Below are 18791 nucleotides of genomic sequence, written 5' to 3'. Positions count from 1 at the left end.
CCATGTAAATAGTAATCTGCCAGGAGAATCACCTGGATTTCACCAGGAGTGGGAGATGGCACACTGATTGGCCAATTCATGTTATGCCAAAAACATGTCTTGATTGATTAGGGGAGGAAATACAACCCCTTTGCCCCCTGCTCCTTATTTTGCACGCAATTTATGCACCGCTCTGAATGCACTTGCTACATGCACTTTAGCACGTTTGAATACAGCCCTCTGTTCAGAGTTTTATCTGCTTCGGGTAGTCAAGGTATAGAAGAACCTATGTACAGTGTAGCATCTGCAGACGCTGCTAGGCCTGCAAGCAGCTACCAAAAGAGTGGTGCAGGAATGTGACCTAAAATGAAAGTCTAAGCATTCTACCACTTCCTGTTCCCTTGTCTCAAAATCAACCGTTTTATTTTTTGTTTGTGTTTAGAAGTCTGTAATAAGATGTGTGGTTAGCACGAGCTGAAGAGTTTTGTACGTTTTGTTCTACAACATAAACTACGTCAGTATTGTAAATGTCCGAAACCTTTATGTGTCATACAAACAGAGGTTGGGAATAAATAAAACTAGTGAACGTCATCATGCCAAATGTCAGCCACCTCCAGCTTAGCGGTGGCAGCCATGCAAACGACATGTAGTTTGTTTAAGCTTTTTTCTTCTGCCGATTGCTTTCACAAATCACAAAGTGTTGTTGATATGTGGAGATTATCCTGCTGAACAAAACCTGTTAAGTTTTAGTACAGAGCCTTTTTTAATGCAATATATCGAAATCCAATAGAAAAAAAACCCATTTATTTTTGTCGATGGAGCCCTTGGGATGATAACTTCCGGGTTGGCCTAGAAAGATATGTCACTCCTGCACCACTCTATAGGAAACTAGCTAGCACATGAATGATGAATGTGAATTTGCTGTTTGGATCCTCGAGGTACTTCACATTGAAAAAGACTGGACTGCAGTACAGTGAAGAGGATTGTGAAAACTAAAAGTGCCTGTCTTTTGTGTGCTTTATAATTAAAGATGAATGAAACTGAAAGCCAATCTTATGTTATTTTTGACAAGTAATTGGGTCACACCAAAAGCCTGCTGAACTTTTATCAAGTACTCTCCCCTGGGGAACTTTCTGCCAACTCTCATCAACTCCTGTCTCACTTAATAGGCTAAATGGCACGGAGATGAAATATCTAATCTTGCTGAGAGTCAAGGGCATATTCTGCACATTCACCCATCCGCAGGGCTTTGAAGTTCAAGGTACATGCAGTATATTATGATAATGAGGTTGGCTCTACATTGTGAGAATGTAAAACGGTGATTTAATTTGCCCTGGCTGTTAAATTGTGTCCTGTTTCTCTCTTGCCTTTAACCTTGGCTGTATGCTGGCAGCCTCCTGTCTGCTGCAGCTCTGTTTCCATGAAAAGGTCAGCCTGCCTCTCATGTAGAGCATGTTTGTGGGGGCACAGGGCACGCTTTAAAGCATTCAGTATGCATCTGGGTGTGTGAGGGCCTCATGCTAACATCCGTGGCATTTACATCAACATTCTGCATGAGTGAATATTTCACATCAAGTCCTGATCCTGATTTATATACAGTATATACACGGTCTATGGTCCTCATAACCTGTGTGTGTGTGTGTGTGTGTGTGTGTGTGTGTGTGTGTGTGTGTGTGTGTGTGTGTGTGTGTGTGTGTGTGTGTGTGTGTGTGTGTGTGTGTGTGTGTGTCAGAACAAACAAGCACCCTTTAATACCTGTTATAGGAATACAAGATGAATTATTCACATCTATGAAACAAAGCCAGGGTGAGGGAGAGTTTAACTACACCCTGAGCTCCCTGCTCAGCAATCAGCAGGAGTCTTGCCAGATCATTTTGGGGAAAAAAATTGTTTTGAATGCCCCAAATTTGTTCATGCACTACTTCATTTGGGGGATCTTTCCAGTAAAGCGATTCACTTCAATAATAACTCACCATTCTGTAAATCATTTGATTGTTTTTATCCCTTTACAGCCCTGGTGAATATTCTATAAAAATATGGTAAATAGATAACTGTTCCATTTTAAGTAATTAAATAAAACATTTTAAATTATAATTAAATGAAATGCAAGAAAATATGTCAAACCACCAGAACAACTAATCTTAATGACAAGGGTTATTTTAACCTACCTCTGATCATATTTCAGTCATTTTCCTTAATCGCAACCATTTTGATGTCACAATGGTACCATCCCATCACGATATCAACATGTCCCTTAGAACCCTGAAAGCGCACTTGAAAGAGTTCGGTAATTTGTGCACAGGAAAGATATAGCGCTGTCAAACAACCAATCACAGCAGTGTTTCTCTGGCTAGCTCTGTCCAACCACAAATAAGGAGTGTTCTCCCTAAAGGAATACCCTTTCCTTAATCTTTGAAATGTTGTTGTGTTTTAACTTTTTGGAAATGTCATTTTGACTTGAACTTCAGGGCCAGCGTAAAAAAGAGCCTTGCATAGCATCCACACTCATTGAAAAAACTCACAACATGAGTTTCAGTGAATGAAGTTAAAGTAGCTGCTGGATTACAGGACACACCGCAGTGTAGAAGCAGCCTGCTCTGTGCCTCATGTTGATATGAACACTCTGAAGAGCCTGAGCTCGCAGTGCAGCACAGGACAGAGTTCACAGAGTGCATCGGCCTTGGCAGCGAGTCTTTGTTTTCACCCACACAGTCACCCAAAGAAATAATCAGCACTTGTGACACACTCACAAATTGTCTACAGCAGCTTTTTTCAACCTCTTCCCTTCAGGCAGGGCTTACCAATCTATGGGTCACGACCCTTGTGGGGGGTGCCAACGCTTTAGGGTTGCAAGCCCTTATAGATTTTAATTTTCATAAGATTTGGCAGGAAACAATTTGCATATACCGAAGGATCAGGATTTCATTAAAGTCTGTTAAGAAAGCTAAATGAAATAAGCATGATTTCTTTCTATCGACCCCTTTTTCTCTGTTAGAGATCATAAATACAGTTGTCTGGGACTATTTTGTGCAAGCTCATATCAGTATGTAGTGTCTCTACTGGGACATGTCTCCATGCTTTAATGTTCAAAAAGCTCTTCATGTTTCTCATGCTGCTTGTGCTGCAGCACCTCTTTTCACCCTCTGTCAGAAACCAGAGCCCAGTCTGCTCTGATTGGTTAGCTGGTCGGCTCTGTTGTGATTGACCAACGGCTTAGAGATGTCCCGCCCCTTAACCTATCACATACAATGTGTTAGAGGGCTATCCAATAGAAGCGCAAATGTTACTGAAGTAAACAAAGGAGGTCAATGCAGTCGTTTTAGGTGGGGGAGGGGGGAGGGTTGTGAGTGAAAATCACACAGGAACACAGGGATTTTAGCCTTTGCAGATCATTGACATGCACAAAAACCTTTGCAACACAGTACAGGAGAGGGAAACCCCTAAAACGGGCCCCTTTAAACTAGGAATAATCTGGTACCCTATTGACTATTTACTAATGGAGTCATTTAAAAAAAAAAAAGCATTCTGAAAAGAGTTGTAATCAGACCACAGGCCTCCTATATGTAAACAAATGATAAAGACAAAGTCATACATTTAAAAATGAATTACTTTACTATAAATCACATATTAAACATCAATAACACTGATCCTGGTATATCAGTAACACTCTGGCGGGGGGGGCATCGCTCTGATGAGGCACTGCAGAGGAATCCATAAGAAGACACAACTGTACACAACACTGAGACTATCGACCAATCAGAGAGAAGTTTTTCTAATATTTACTGAAGCTGGAAACACATCATCTGATAGGTGTGTGTGTGTGTGTGTGTGTGTGTGTGTGTGTGTGTGTGTGTGTGTGTGTGTGTGTGTGTGTGTGTGTGTGTGTGTGTGTGTGTGTGTGTGTGTTTTTGGTCAGAGTCATCTTTGGCGACAGTGGGGGATACTGCAGGTGTGTGTGTAAGTGTGTGTCTTCCATTAGGAGCTCTGCTAAAGGACCCCCCCCCTACAGTAACAGTCAGTGTGTTTCAGTGCTGGAGGGCGGGGAGGATGGTTCCTGCACAGGGTCCGAATCCCACCCTGTATCCGTCTCCCTGACAGTATCCTAGACAGAGGAAGATATGGGACATTAGTATAATTATAAACATATGATTATGGACATGAGACAGTTTAATCATATCCTGTATGGCTGGTCTGAGACCTGTTTACTGGGTCTTTTTTACAGTCAAACTTTACATCTAATTAATTTTTAATATTTTAAGAAAACAGGCCCTTCAGCAGTTTTACATCACTTTGCAAGCATCTTAGAAGGGGGCGTTGTTTGATTGATGACTGGAGCATGGAGATGGAATACCCAAACAGGAAGTGTGGTTTACATAAAAAGGACAGAACAGGTTTAGTATGAGCTGTAGAAAAAAACTACATTTTGGGAATGAAATATCTTATTTGAAGATTAGAGAGGTAACAAGAAAAGAGAGGACATGGATGGTAAATGACATGCTCAACTAAAAAATGCCCGTCTTGCAGAATGCTCATGTAAATGCTGACTTGTAAAAAATATAATTGCAGAGGACTGCTGTTAATGCAGAAACCCTGAGGGCCAGGCACTGAGGTGGAGGCTGGACATTATCAGCTGAGAGCTGAATATATTTTTAACAGCTGGAGGGGAGATGCCTAATGAAATGACTTATGATGACCTGCATTACTAAAAAGAAAATGGAGAAAAAACAGAACATTTGATCTGTGATGATGTCATAGACTTGGAATTTGAAAAATGATGACATTTATAAGTCAGAGATGATGAATTATGAATTTAATATAGCATTAAGCTAGGGACCAAAAGTCTGGCTAACTCTTCCAACTAATGGAGATACGTAGATGAAAAGCATTCAATGGGCTAGACAGGTTTTACTATTCCTACAATTGATTTATTTTTTACTACAAAATGTTATCCATTAATAGTGTATTTAACTCCAAAACTACCAATGTTTTGTCAATAATGAAATAAAATACGGTATTTGTGTTGTGCTCCTTATGATTATAACGTTTTTAAAATGACACCACTCTGTTAGCTGTGCCGAGGGTTGAGTCTCACCTGTGATGGTGACTTCATCTCCATCCTTCAGGAACGTTCTGGTCTCTTCTCCACCCAGATCTATGTTCTTAGTCCCCCTCCAGGACAGCTCCAGCATGGAGCCAAAGCTCTCTGGATCCTGATGAACACAGGACACACAGTGTGAGCTTTGCATGCTAACTGCACAGGTACAGCACAGGGCTGAGAGGCATCTGTTAGTAATAATGCATCCTCCAACACAAGTCAGGTTAGAACAAACAGCTGGTTTATTCTTTGTGCCACCTGGTCAGAACTATAGGTTGATATATTGTATACGGTAAGTTGTGCCTCCATAACCCAACACATTTATCTGATTGCATCTCACACATCTATTTAAGTAATTATCTTAATAGTTATCAATAGATCAAACAGTATATAATTGGATTTCACAGTACAATATTACATCTTTAACATTACCATCTGCACTACTTTTAAACTGGTCTAGCAACATAACCTGCACTATTTTATTGTAATTCATCCTACTCTGTTTCATTTTGCATAATTTTTTCATTTTATTTTTATTTTTTGTCTTACGTCCTATACTGTATATAATATGTTGCATTGTTGGAGGAGCTCGGGAACTAAGATTTTCATTGCCATAACTACACTGTAGATGCTGTGCACATGACAATAAAAACCCTTGAACCTTGGGGTAAGAGAGGTTCAAACAGACAGAAACGACAATAAATAAAATCAATTAGGTAAACCTCAGAACAGAGGTGGGACCAAGTCACTGTTTGGCAAGTCCCAAGTAAGTCCCAAGTCTCAGCAGTCAAGTCCAAGTCAAGTCCCAAGTAAAGACAGAGAAGGGCAAGTCGAGTCCAAGTCCAAGTAACACCAAAGCCAAGTCGAGTCCAAGTCCAAGTCCCAAGCTTCTTCGAGTCCTGAACAAGTCATCATGTACTCTTCACTTAATAATGCCATTATCAGACTAACGATCACACAATTTCAACATATCAACCTAATCTTCAGTATTTTTTTATACATACAGATTAAACTATGCATATATTTTATATATCTGTATATACGCATGTGCCCAAAGACCTTCAAAGTATTGTGTGTGAATGGTGGGTTAGAAATGTATGAGCACGGAAGGCACCACTGTCATCCTAAAGTTGGTAAAGCGCCTTGACTAGTGAGGCATGGACTGTGTGGATGCATGTAACTGGCATTGATGCTTCAGTGGATGCCAGTTACAGTAGGTCAACATTTTGCTTAAATCACAAAGAAACCTAATATTTCAATAAAACAATGTTTAATCTGCATAACAATTAAGCAGCATGACTACACACAATGAAAGGTGCTGGGGGTAGGCGCTTGAGAGACAGACAGACAGAGAGAGAGACAGAGTACACCTCCCTAATCTTAGTTATTTGTGTACATACCTGCAAACTCAGAAGGGCTGAAAAAGGTGACAAACTAAACCGTTGTAGGGGGGTCTGGGGGGTCTGGGGGTCTGGGGGCATCCCCCCCCACCCCCCCAGCCTTTGTACACGTTGCCTAGCAACGTCGCACATGCGCATTATATCCTGCTCCGCTCCGAGTTATAGTAGTAGGCTATTCATGGGAAACGCATGAACAGCACGTTAAGATCTCGGCCAAGTCGTAATTAAAAGCAGTTCTTCATTATTTAAGTTAAGCGGCGGTAACGCCAGTGTTAAACAAGGTGTTAAACACGCAAATGCCGGTTGGTGTGCGTACGGTACTGAGTGTTTATCGGTCCACAGCCGTAATGAACGTGTCGCATTGGTCCATATGTAATGCGCACGTTCTGTTGTTCCCATTGGCATAGAGCTATTGAACATTAATTTTAACAAAGGATACGGATAACATATCGCCCACGGCAGTTTTGTCATTGTATGTATAGCCTATATTTGTATTACGCTATCATCATTCAACATGTAGAATGAACGTGTTATCTATAGAGTCGATTTACATAGATAATTCACAACCATGAACCTAATCTGGATCTTAAACCTGCCAATTGCAACTGAGAGAGACGCAGACCAGACGGACAGCTCTCGACTAGGCTTCCCTTCCGTGGCACAATTGCATCTTTTCCGTAGATGAAATCCGGGGAAATCGTGAATATTAATGAGGGGAAACCCGGGGATTATCCAATCACGCTGGTTAGGTCCCTGATCCAATCCAAAAAGGCCAAAATCCACCACATGATTGCATTGCTCGCACTTGCCTGCCGGCTCTCTCACTTTGCGGTCTTTGGGGCTTCGCAGGTTCGCATTGCAGGGAAGGATGTCCATGATCAGGAAATTTAGCTTTTGACTCGAGGCATGTCAAGTCATTACAAGTAAAAGAGGCAAAGTCCGAGTCAAGTCTCGAGTTAATAGTATTCAATTCCAAGTCGAGTCGCAAGTCATGCCGAATTTGATCAAGTCAAGTCTGAAGTCATTAAAATCATGACTCGAGTCTGACTCGAGTCCAAGTCATGTGACTCGAGTCCACATGTCTGCCTCAGAATATACATTTAAGGGTAAACTACAGATCCCTAAAATCCACAGTTTTTAAATTGAACAGGTCGGAGCTTGAATCGACTTTTTAAAATCAGTCTTAATCAGTATTCAATTCAACATTATACCCGTGTAATTTAAATCCTGCCTAGACCACAAGGCCTCAGTATGTTCAATAGATTATGTTTTCACAAACACAGGTACACAACTAAAAGATAATCCATCCAAACATAGTGTTTATAAAGTGCACTCACAGGTCCACTGATGGTCCCCGAGGCCAGCAGGTCCCCTGGTCTCACGTTGCAACCGTTCACTGTGTGATGGGTGAGCTGCTGCTTCATGGTCCAGTACATGTACTAGAGAAGAGAGAAAATATGAGCACTGAGGCAGAGCGTGAGACGGGACTATTTTGCTGAAACTGCAAAAGGTATTTGAATGCTGTTGGTTGCGTAGAGGTGTTGTAAGTCATGAACCAGGACTTTTTGCAGTGAAAATTTGACAAAGTCCTGACAATATTTGTGTGGGACAGATTGTTGTAATGGATCATCTTACCTTGAAGTTTGTCTTGCAGATGGTTGCTGCGTCTGCCATGTCCTGTCCTAAGAGAGCAAACAGCAACAAGTTACGTATTATAGAAGGAGACATCCACTTCATAACATATAACAGAAGTCTTGACACCCCATTCTGGGTTATGTTTTCACCTCTCCATTAATGCGTGTTTGTGCATTTCCAGCCTAACAAGTACAAGTCCTTTGCATGTGTGTGTTTCAGGTGTTCTGTATATACTGTAGCAATGGAGGGAAAACGTAATGTCCCCTTGTGGGATAAATAAAGTATGTCTTAGACTTAGAGCAAAAGTGAAATTACGACTTTAAACACCATGACCATGGTATAGTTTTGTTTAGCCATGGTACCTTGGGAGATTTACATCTTGAGGTACTTTTCTGCTCCCTCTTATATATTGTCCTTTTTCTCCAGCTAAAAAATGTCATTTCCTTACAATGAAACAACATGCCTACCTGCCAGTGACAGGTCGCTCCGAGGGTGTTTTTGTCTTTGAACTTGAACCATTTCAGAGGGTTTTTATTTACAGTAATTGATTGTAACATCACGGTTGCCTAAAAAGCTGTTGTTTAGTGTCGGGCTGTTCTTTGCTCCAGCCTCTCCTGTCACTTCTGGTCCAAAGAAACTAGTCGAGACGACCAAAAGGCAAAGCTCCAGACATAAGAGGAATGAAAGGCCCCCCTGGTGGCCGCTCTGTGTACTGTACCTTTAAGTGACACAGACAGGTTGATGTTGAAGGTGAAGGGGTCCCGGTGCTGCAGGTAGGGGAGGGGCTCTGGGTCCTGCAGAGAGAGGAGCAACAGAGAGAAAATGACCCAAACAATTAGGGGAGGCATCGTTATGGGATGATCAGGTTTTTATGGCATGACTGTCTGTGAAGATGCCTGAGGATGACTGAGGAAACACACATAGTCCCTTGATGCCATGTCACCTTTCTACACCCAAGGTTTGGCTGAAACAAGGCCCCAGCTTTAATAAAAGAAAGCCACAATATCTGACGTTGGTCCAGAGAAAGGGGCATGCAACGAGCAATCCAAAGGTCTCTAATGTGGAGGACTATGGAGGACACGGTTACTACGTCCATAAGAGTTGTAGGACCGTGGGGCTGACCTGGACCGCGTTGGGCTCTGCAAAGGGTAACAGCGCCTCCATGGGGATGACCCAGGGGGAAATGGTTGTTCCGAAGTTCTTCCCCAGGAAAGGACCAAGAGGAACATACTCCCACGCCTGGATGTCCCTGGCTGAGAAAAAACACGAATATAAATCCAGGATAGAACACAGATTTTCAGCTCAGATTTTATTTCTGTTTTTTAAACTGTAGTATGTGCTCCTGTGTTTCAGTGTTGGTGTATAGGCTGCTGCTGAATATACTTCATGAAAGGCAGCTTTTACTATCAATATGTTCATTTTTGATCCTAAATATCTTGGTTTCTTTCATAATAAAACACATCTTATTGTTATTTATTTTCTGTTGTATTTTTTATACATTGTATTAGATACTGAGGTTATCCAAAAGTAACAAAAAATAATCAGGTTACATTACTTTAATATCATTTTTTATATATGTAACTAGTAATTGTAACCCTGCTAACTATGCATATTGGATACAAAATAAGTAAGGATTTCTTTGATTTATTATTATTTTGTTGCAATGCCAGATTCAATTTAGAACTGATGGCTACAGTATGCAGAGAGTGAAGGGGGGGGGGGATATTTGAGTCAGAGAGCACCAGCCCCCTGCATGTCTCTCCAGAGCTGAATCAATAATACATACCCCCACTAATATTTTGATGAGGACTGTCATCATATCTGGAATCATTTCCATCAGTCTAAACCTGCAGTGGCTTCCACATGTATAATGAAGATGTACATTAAGGAACAAGTGTGTGTCTAAGTGAAACGTTACTGCTGATTAGAGGGTCGGTTTGGATGCGTACCGGCAGCTTTATCACTGAGGTAGAACAATCTTACACACATGCTCACAAATATCAGCTTTGCAGGACAATATTATATGTTCTAGGTATGTTCAAGGACTGTAAAGCATACAATGGGGCAAAAAAGTATTTAGTCAGCCACCAATTGTGCAAGTTCTCCCATTTAAAAAGATGACAGAGGCCTGTAATTTTTATCATAGGTATACCTCAACTATGAGAGACAGAATGAGAAAAAAAATCCAGAAAATCACATTGTAGGATTTTTAATGAATTTATTTTCTAATGATTGTGGAAAATAAGTATTTGGTCAATAACAAAAGTTCATCTCAATACTTTGTTATATACCCTTTGTTGGCAATGACAGAGGTCAAACGTTTTCTGTAAGTCTTCACAAGGTTTCCACACACTGTTGCTGGTATTTTGGCCCATTCCTCCATGCAGATCTCCTCTAAAGCAGTGATGTTTTGGGGCTGTTGCTGGGCAACACGGACTTTCAACTCCCTCCAAAGATTTTCTATGGGGTTGAGATCTGGAGACTTGCTAGGCCACTCCAGGACCTTGAAATGCTTCTTACGGAGCCACTCCTTCGTTGCCCTGGCGGTGTGTTTGGGATCATTGTCATGCTGAAAGACCCAGCCACGCTTCATCTTCAGTGCCCTTGCTGATGGAAGGAGGTTTTCACTCAAAATCTCACGATACATGGCCCCATTCATTCTTTCCTTTACACGGATCAGTCGTCCTGGTCCCTTTGCAGAAAAACAGCCCCAAAGCATGATGTTTCCACCCCCATGCTTCACAGTAGGTATGGTGTTCTTTGGATGCAACTCTGCATTCTTTCTCCTCCAAACACGACGAGTTGAGTTTTTATCAAAAAGTTCTATTTTGGTTTCATCTGACCATATGACATTCTCCCAATCCTCTTCTGGATCATCCAAATGCCCTCTAGCAAACTTCAGACGGGCCTGGACATGTACTGGCTTAAGCAGGGGGACATGTCTGGAACTGCAGGATTTAAGTCCCTGGCGGCATAGTGTGTTACTGATGGTAGACTCTGTTACTTTGGTCCCAGCTCTCTGCAGGTCATTCACTAGGTCCCCCCGTGTGGTTCTGGGATTTCTGCTCACCGTTCTTGTGATCATTTTGACCCCACGGGGTGAGATCTTGCGTGGAGCCCCAGATCGAGGGAGATTAGCAGTGGTCTTGTATGTCTTCCATTTTCTAATAATTGCTCCCACAGTTGATTTCTTCACACCAAGCTGCTTACCTATTGCAGATTCAGTTTTCCCAGCCTGGTGCAGGTCTACAATTTTGTCTCTGGTCTCCTTTGACAGCTCTTTGGTCTTGGCCATAGTGGAGTTTGGAGTATGACTGTTTGAGGTTGTGGACAGGTGTCTTTTATACTGATAACGAGTTCAAAAAGGTGCCATTAATACAGGTAACGAGTGGAGGACAGAGGAGCCTCTTAAAGAAGAAGTTACAGGTCTGTGAGAGCCAGAAATCTTGCTTGTTTGTAGGTGACCAAATACTTATTTTACCGAGGAATTTACCAATTAATTCATTAAAAATCCTACAATGTGATTTTCTGGATTTTTTCCCCCATTCTGTCTCTCATAGTTGAAGTATACCTATGATAAAAATTACAGGCATCTCTCATCTTTTTAAATGGGAGAACTTGCACAATTGGTGGCTGACTAAATACTTTTTTGCCCCACTGTATATTGCCTTGATGTGAGAGGGAACCATATCTACAATACACACGGATGATGTTTGATCAGAGGCTCTCACCGCTCCAGTCGTTCATGAGCACCATGCCGAAGATGTGTTCATGGGCTTTCTCGATGGGGATTGGCTCCCCCAGCTGATTCCCTCCTCCAACAAAGAAGGCCTATCAGAGTCAAGAAGAAAAATAAAATCACAAAAGCCTACAGAGAAGGGAAATCTTGGCTTTTCCCCGGAGATTCAGATGTTGAAGTGATACCATTTAAACACACAGTTGATTTTGAAAGAATAAAGGATGTACTCACCATCTCCAGCTCAATGTCCAGCTGCTTGGACGGGCCGAACACTGGAGGCTTTGCTGAAAGGAAAAGGAAACATGCTGTGAGGTGTGCAGCTCTGTTTATATGCTGTTCAAAGCAAACCATTCCATCTATGGGCTGAGGCTGCATTCAGTGAAAAAGCAATAAAAAGTATGTTCTGTTTGAGACACATTTCTATAGTTTAAATCCAAAATAATGCAATCACAAGGTTTCATGAAGAAGGTGTCTAATAATGGAATTACTAAATGTTTTTTGTAAGATAAGATAAGAATTACTTTATTAATCCCAAACTGGGTAATGTTTGTGTTACAGCAGCATAATACAACACACGGCATACAAAGATAATTAGAGTTAAACAATGCTAAAGTATAGACATCTCAGAGAAGAAATAGAAATAAAAACAAACTGGAATTAGGGAAAATAAATATTTACAGTTGACTGTGAAGATAAATAATCTATAAATTGTCAGACAAGTAAACACCATTGAAATTAATATATATATATACATATATATTAATATATATACATATATATTAATATATATGTATATATATATTAATATATATGTATATATATATTAATATATATAATTAATATATAACACTGGCAGGAGCGACAAGTGGAGTCACAGGCAGCGAATACACTGGGAAAGGATGAAGAGTAGAGGACAGAGAGAATAATGAAGAGAAAGATGGTGTCTGAAGTGTGAATTTTTACATTTACTATTTAATTACTATTATATTTAAATAAGGACTCATTTTCAGACATTTCAGGATCATTTTAGCCTCTTCTGCATGTCCAGGTTATCAGGTGGATCATTGCTGCAAGCTGCCCACTGAAAAAATGCATTTTATCCAACTACTGCCCCACCAAATGTCTTCATAAGCAAATCTCTTTTTTCTTCACAAATAAAATGTATTATTATTAGAAGAGGTATATCAAAAAAATTAGCTGGCTGATCTAACACCTCTGTATTTATAAAACCCTGCGTTTGAACATGGTTGGTAGTTGAATTGCATTGTTGATATATGCACCAGCTTTTAAAGGATAAAAAAAGTGTGAAAAAATAAGCACCACCCTTCGAGGGTTTGAAAAGATGTAATAACCAGTGTTAATGTTATATTTGTAACGTCTCCATCTCTGGTTGTGTTGATTTGTTCTGTGGAGTCTGTGCTTGTGTGGATCTTACTCTGGTCAGGCCTCATCTGGCCTGAGGGCCGGCGGATGGGGGTCCTGGAAACAACCACTGATGAGGCCCTGCCGTGGTATCCCACCGGGAGCCTCAACCTGCAGACACAGGGGTCAATGTTAGCATGACGGTGAGTCGGGGACAAAGCACAGATAGAGCAGTGAATGGGCCGCTGTGCATAGATCAGATTACATGTTTTTATTATTTTTGAATAATAATGTCTGAATTTCTTTATTAGTATTTCTTGAATTTTTTTACATGCTGTGCCACTTTTGCTGTAACACTGTACATGTCCCCACTGTGGGACGTATAAAGGAAAGCCGACCCTGATAAGATATACTTTTATTGATCCTAGTTTGGAGAATTATTGTCACAGCAGCATGTAGTCAACACATGAATGAAACATTTAATGAAATGGAAATAATATAAACAGTAAATATCTAAAATGTATACTTAATATATACTTAGACAATATTAATATATAGATTGAAGTCAGTGTAACTTTTGATAGGCCAGCCTATAACTAACTACATTTATACAGTGTATACCATTTACATTATAAGTTAGAAAAGTCAGTACAGTTTTAATATTACATTTGAATGTACACGGTACAGCGTGAGAACAATAAATACATATGAGTGAATTAGGGTTTTTGAAAGGGGAAAATAAATATTGAACATGAATGTGATTTCACTGAGCAGCCATGTGTTTATGATAGAACTATTCATGTTACAATGAGAGCATGTATGAGGATCAGTTCTCTTAAACTATGTTTAAAACCAGCATGTTCAGATGTTCCATGTTATCCCTGGGAAGTGCAGAAGTGCTGAATGGTTTAAACTGATGTTCTGGGGGGCTTTTTAATTAAAGGAACCTTGAATCGTCCCTCCACATCAAACCATCTGCAGAGACTGATGAACAGATTGCTGCAAACTGTCACTGTCTGCCCCTAGCGGAACGTATCAGGCCCTTTTGTTTATTCCACCCTCAGCTGATAGCATCTCCTGCTGGTTTGATGGAGTGTGTACCAGTTTGGCATCAGAGCATTCTCCTTCCCCCGGAACATGATGCCCACGTTGGTGGCGTGATCTTTGGAGGAGTAGAAGTCGGTGTAATCGCCTGTAAGAACAGAGGGGACAGTTCATTAGAGGAACAGCCTGGAAGAGTCACATGTGCTGGATGTTCTTCAGCACCAACCCGGCTGAATGAACCAGGCCAGCAGTAGAGATGTAATAGGTTGTTCAACAGCACCCTCTAGTGGCGACGGCCCCTAAATACATCAAACTATGGGAATGCTATTGCCAGTATTTATTTCTACTTAGCAGCAAAGCAAATGACCTTTATTGTGCCTTTCTATATGACCCAAATAATCACAAATATTGACGTTAGTTATCAAATATACATTTACAGTTGGTTAAAAACAAAGACAGGGCAGTAATTACTTACACAATTAGTGTACATTTTTCCTCTGGGACTATTTTTGCACATTTTAAGCACATGAGAACAAATAAGGCTGTTTTTGAGTACATATAAATTTGGATATTCTCTCTGTTGTCATTTTTCTAAGCAAAATTGAACAAACTGGTGAAATCTTAAACACTAGGTGCCATACACAGCAGCATTCAGCTAGACACAGCTCACGTTTTTGTAAAGCACAGTTCATCAGACAGGTCCGATTTGTATATAGGATACATAATCAGGGTCGACTGCCATGGCTAACACAGTCACACAGTCACAAACCCACTTTTCTGAGTGGATGCCCTCTGTGGTCTGGTGAAGGAGTGGATAGCAGGCGTTCTAGCCTCAGGAGAGACTCACCTATGTCTGCAGGAAGGTGCATGGTCGCTGCAGTCTGATGGACGAATGCTCTGCAGAGACAAAGGCAGAATCGTATTTGTATATATAAATACATGATGGCATAAACTGTCTCAAAAAAGTCCAAATAACCAGCCAGCACACAAAAGACTAGAAGCTTTTTGGAGTTTTTTTTTAATAAGATTAGGGTTCAATGATTTTCCAGAATATATTTGGAAGGACATTTCCTTAGATGTTATATATCTCTCTTCTAATGGTTTGTTTAACATGTATGGAAGAAGATTAGGTCGAAAAGGGAAATCTGGTTTTGACTTCTGAGATGAAAGATCCAGAGTTGTGTCATTTTTAGAAAAAAACTTTTCAGAATTTCGATGTTACATTTTGAAGGTTTGAGACCCCTGTGACAGGTAAAAGAAGAACAAAAATGTAGGGATGTTCAACTAACAATTACATTAGTCACTTAGCTGAGGCTTTTATCCAAAGCAACTTACAAACGTTTGAATACCAGACAGGGTAAATCTATAACATCTAACAGGATTACATAATCAGGATATAAAAAAGGTAACAGTATTCCTTTACAGTTACATACACAGAAAGACGTGATCAGATTAACTGTTACATTTCTAAAATACATTTTGATAATCAGGTAAGGTTAATGTTTAAATTTTTTTCTATTAACTAGCATTTGTAACATATACATTTTTAAAGTAACCCCCCAAGCAGTGTGAAAAGTAACTAAGTACATTTACTCAAGTAAAGTACAATTTTGAGATAATTGTACTTTACTTGAGTATTTCCATTTGATGCTACTTTGTACTTTTACTCCACTACATGTATTTAATCCCTTTAGTTACTTTACAGATCTGGATTAATGATGGTAAATATGATCAGCCCTTAAATCAGACTTTAGTTCACCTGCAGTAAATCCAGCAGCTACCCTGCAGTATACAAAGCCATTCAAACTAGCTGCACCTTTACCAGCTCTGAGAACACTTTAATGATCAATAATTATAAAACATATCAGAGATATTATTCTGAAATGGACCAATCAAACAATGACTACTTTTACTGTCGCTACTTTAAGTACATTTAGATGAGAGTACTTTCTACTTTCACTGGAGGAACATTTAGAATACTTTTACTGTGACAGAGTATTCCTACACTCTGGTACTTCTACTTTACTCAAGTACAAGATCTGAGTACTTCTTCCACCTCACTACCCTGACCGCAGCTTGCTGCACAGACTGACCTGCTGCGGAGGCTGATATCATCTCTCAGAGCGCTCTCATTGGCTGACAGCATTCCCTGCACCGTCCTCCTGGCCTCCCTCCAGTACTCATAGCCAAGAGCCATGAAGGCATTCAGGGTGGGCTGCCGGCAGACACAGAAAACTCTTTAAATATCAAATATTAATGATTGAATAGATTCAGAGCCTGCTTATAAATGTTCATATAAGCAGGTCACATTGGACCTCTTTCTAAATGAGAAACTGTTGGACTAAAGGTTTATTGCCACACAAATAGAATAGATAATTTGTTACTACATTATTTGCAAGAAAAAATGAATGATTTCTACTGTCAATGAATTATGTGTTTAATTTAAGTGTATAGAATCTGGTGTCCGTGTGTGCTGCCATTACAAATGTGAAATGGTTCCAAACACCATCCTGAAAAAAAGGTGTTTAATAATACATCAAATTCCCCTGATCTCAACTATCAGCAAAATAATTCAATTATTCTACTTAATTAACCCAAAAATAATGAGATGCATTGACCACAGTTGCCAAAATAATAAAGTAAAATAGCAGGATGAAGTTGATTGAAAAGGTGAAACATAGATTTTGTTGATGCATTAAAAACTGTCAAATCAGGACAAAGTTGCACAGCTGATGGGAAGACATCACAAAGATTATACAGCAGTGATAATAGCATATAAGAAATAAATAATGATCATTAAATATTATTAATACTTGTATTTTCTGAGACTTTTAGTGACAGTATATCAGGATGTCACACACTAACTCCTTTACTCAACTCAAACACTTTCTGTGAGTGGCAGGAACATTATGATGCTCATACAACCTCAGAAACAGGACTGAGCGGACCTGCAATTTAAATGCACTTTTTGTGTACATTTTTAGTACGACATGTATATATATATACAGTATATATATTTTTAGCTATTTTATTTCTATTGTAATGTAATGCCTTGTCTTTATGCTGCTGTAACGCAAACAATTCCCAAATTGGGATCAATAAAGTAATTCTATCTATAGTATTTTACTGCATTTACAGAAAATCTGCTCAAAGGGTTTTGTTTTTCTCTGATAGATTCTCTTAGAGGTCAAACGTACCTGGTCAAAGACGTCCTGATGTTTGGACAGCAGTGGCCCTCGGAACAGAGACATGATCACACTGAGGTCCAGTATCTGGTCTCCAATGGCAACACCGACACGGCGTTTGGGCTGGGGAAATAAAAAAACAACTCGACATCAGGTAAAGTTTTTCTAACGAAACTCATTTATGTCGTAAGTGTCATTTTTGCATGAACAATGGAACACAGATTCGAGTTAATGCACACTAACTAGACAATACATGGAATCAGTGTTCAACTGAAAACTTTGTATCTGACTTCAATTCATCAAGCAAGAAGAGAGGATACTCAGTGCCTTAATTGTGGCTCTACACTTCCAGTAGTCAAAATGTTTTATGCTTTTATACGTTTCATATATTTTCATCTTTTAAATTGATCACTTTTCCTGAGCTTTTAGCTAATACTCTACTTTTGAAAGAGTTTTTCTTTTGCATTTCAAGTTTAAATTCTCCATTGAATCATTTTCATTTTGTGGCACTCCGTTAATAATGTTTGATTGGTTGTTGAGTTTGTACTGGGTTTGGTATTTGAGGATTTCTTGATGCAAGAAGCAGAGGTGCCTCAACCCCCTCACAGATAGCCGTTTTGTCATTAGATGGCATGCTTTTTCTCTTAGACCCACATGTATGAAATGCTTTTGTTTTGAAAAACCATGACCAGAAGTACTTGTTTCTGACATGACAGGAATCTGTGTAAAGAAGTATAAAGTGCACTTACGTTGTTAGCCGTGGAGAACACTCCATAGGGCAGGTTGTGGAAGGAGAAGTCGGACGATGGATCAACTTTAATGAAAGACATGTTCTCTGTGCTCTGTTCCACTCACTGTTCCTGAGTTTCTGAGAGAGCTGCAGCAGTAAGAGCTGCCAGATGTGGGACTTTGTACAGTCCCGCCTCTCTCTGCACCGACCAATCACACGCTGCCTATAGCATCCACCCCAACCCAGACCCCTGCTAGTTAATGCAAACCAGCCTGTGGAATGACTCAGCGAAATGTAGACAATACAGATCAGCCTCCTCTGTTTTTAGGGAAAGTGCAGGTTCTTAATGTCCTAGCAGTTGTTCATAAAATGTTTTTAAAAAACATTGCAACTCAAATGGAGGATTGAACTGAGCAGAAGTTAAAGATAAAATCTAATTGTAAAAACAGAAGGTTTGGGTATTATATGATAGGTATAAAATGAAAGAAACATAAGGATTAAGGTTCATTTTTAAATGAAAACAGGAAAGAGGTTAAGTTTGAGTTGTATTGAACTAATTCCAAACAACATGTAGTTAAATCAAGGGTATAAACTGACTGGTGTAAAGGAGAAACAAAGCTTT

The 18791-nt window shown here is 39.9% G+C and overlaps 1 protein-coding gene across 1 annotated transcript; it reads right to left on the bottom strand.

Annotated features, from left to right (window-relative positions):
* Window positions 1-3568: 3568 nt before the first annotated feature.
* On the bottom strand, window positions 3569-18422 carry fah (fumarylacetoacetate hydrolase (fumarylacetoacetase)). The gene is made up of 14 exons (XM_063880623.1): window positions 18189-18422; window positions 17452-17562; window positions 16348-16469; window positions 15102-15151; window positions 14312-14402; window positions 13284-13381; window positions 12080-12132; window positions 11841-11940; window positions 9232-9362; window positions 8828-8903; window positions 8110-8156; window positions 7812-7913; window positions 5072-5189; window positions 3569-4081 (listed from the first exon to the last, which is right to left on the bottom strand). The coding sequence occupies exons 1-14, from the start codon at window positions 18267-18269 to the stop codon at window positions 4005-4007; spliced, it is 1257 nt and encodes a 418-aa protein (XP_063736693.1). The 5' UTR covers window positions 18270-18422; the 3' UTR covers window positions 3569-4004.
* Between the last annotated feature and the right edge of the window lie 369 nt (window positions 18423-18791).

Source organism: Eleginops maclovinus, chromosome 4, assembly GCF_036324505.1.
Source record: "Eleginops maclovinus isolate JMC-PN-2008 ecotype Puerto Natales chromosome 4, JC_Emac_rtc_rv5, whole genome shotgun sequence".
Lineage (NCBI taxonomy): Eukaryota > Metazoa > Chordata > Actinopteri > Perciformes > Eleginopidae > Eleginops > Eleginops maclovinus.
This window is presented reverse-complemented; position numbering and strand designations above follow the sequence as displayed.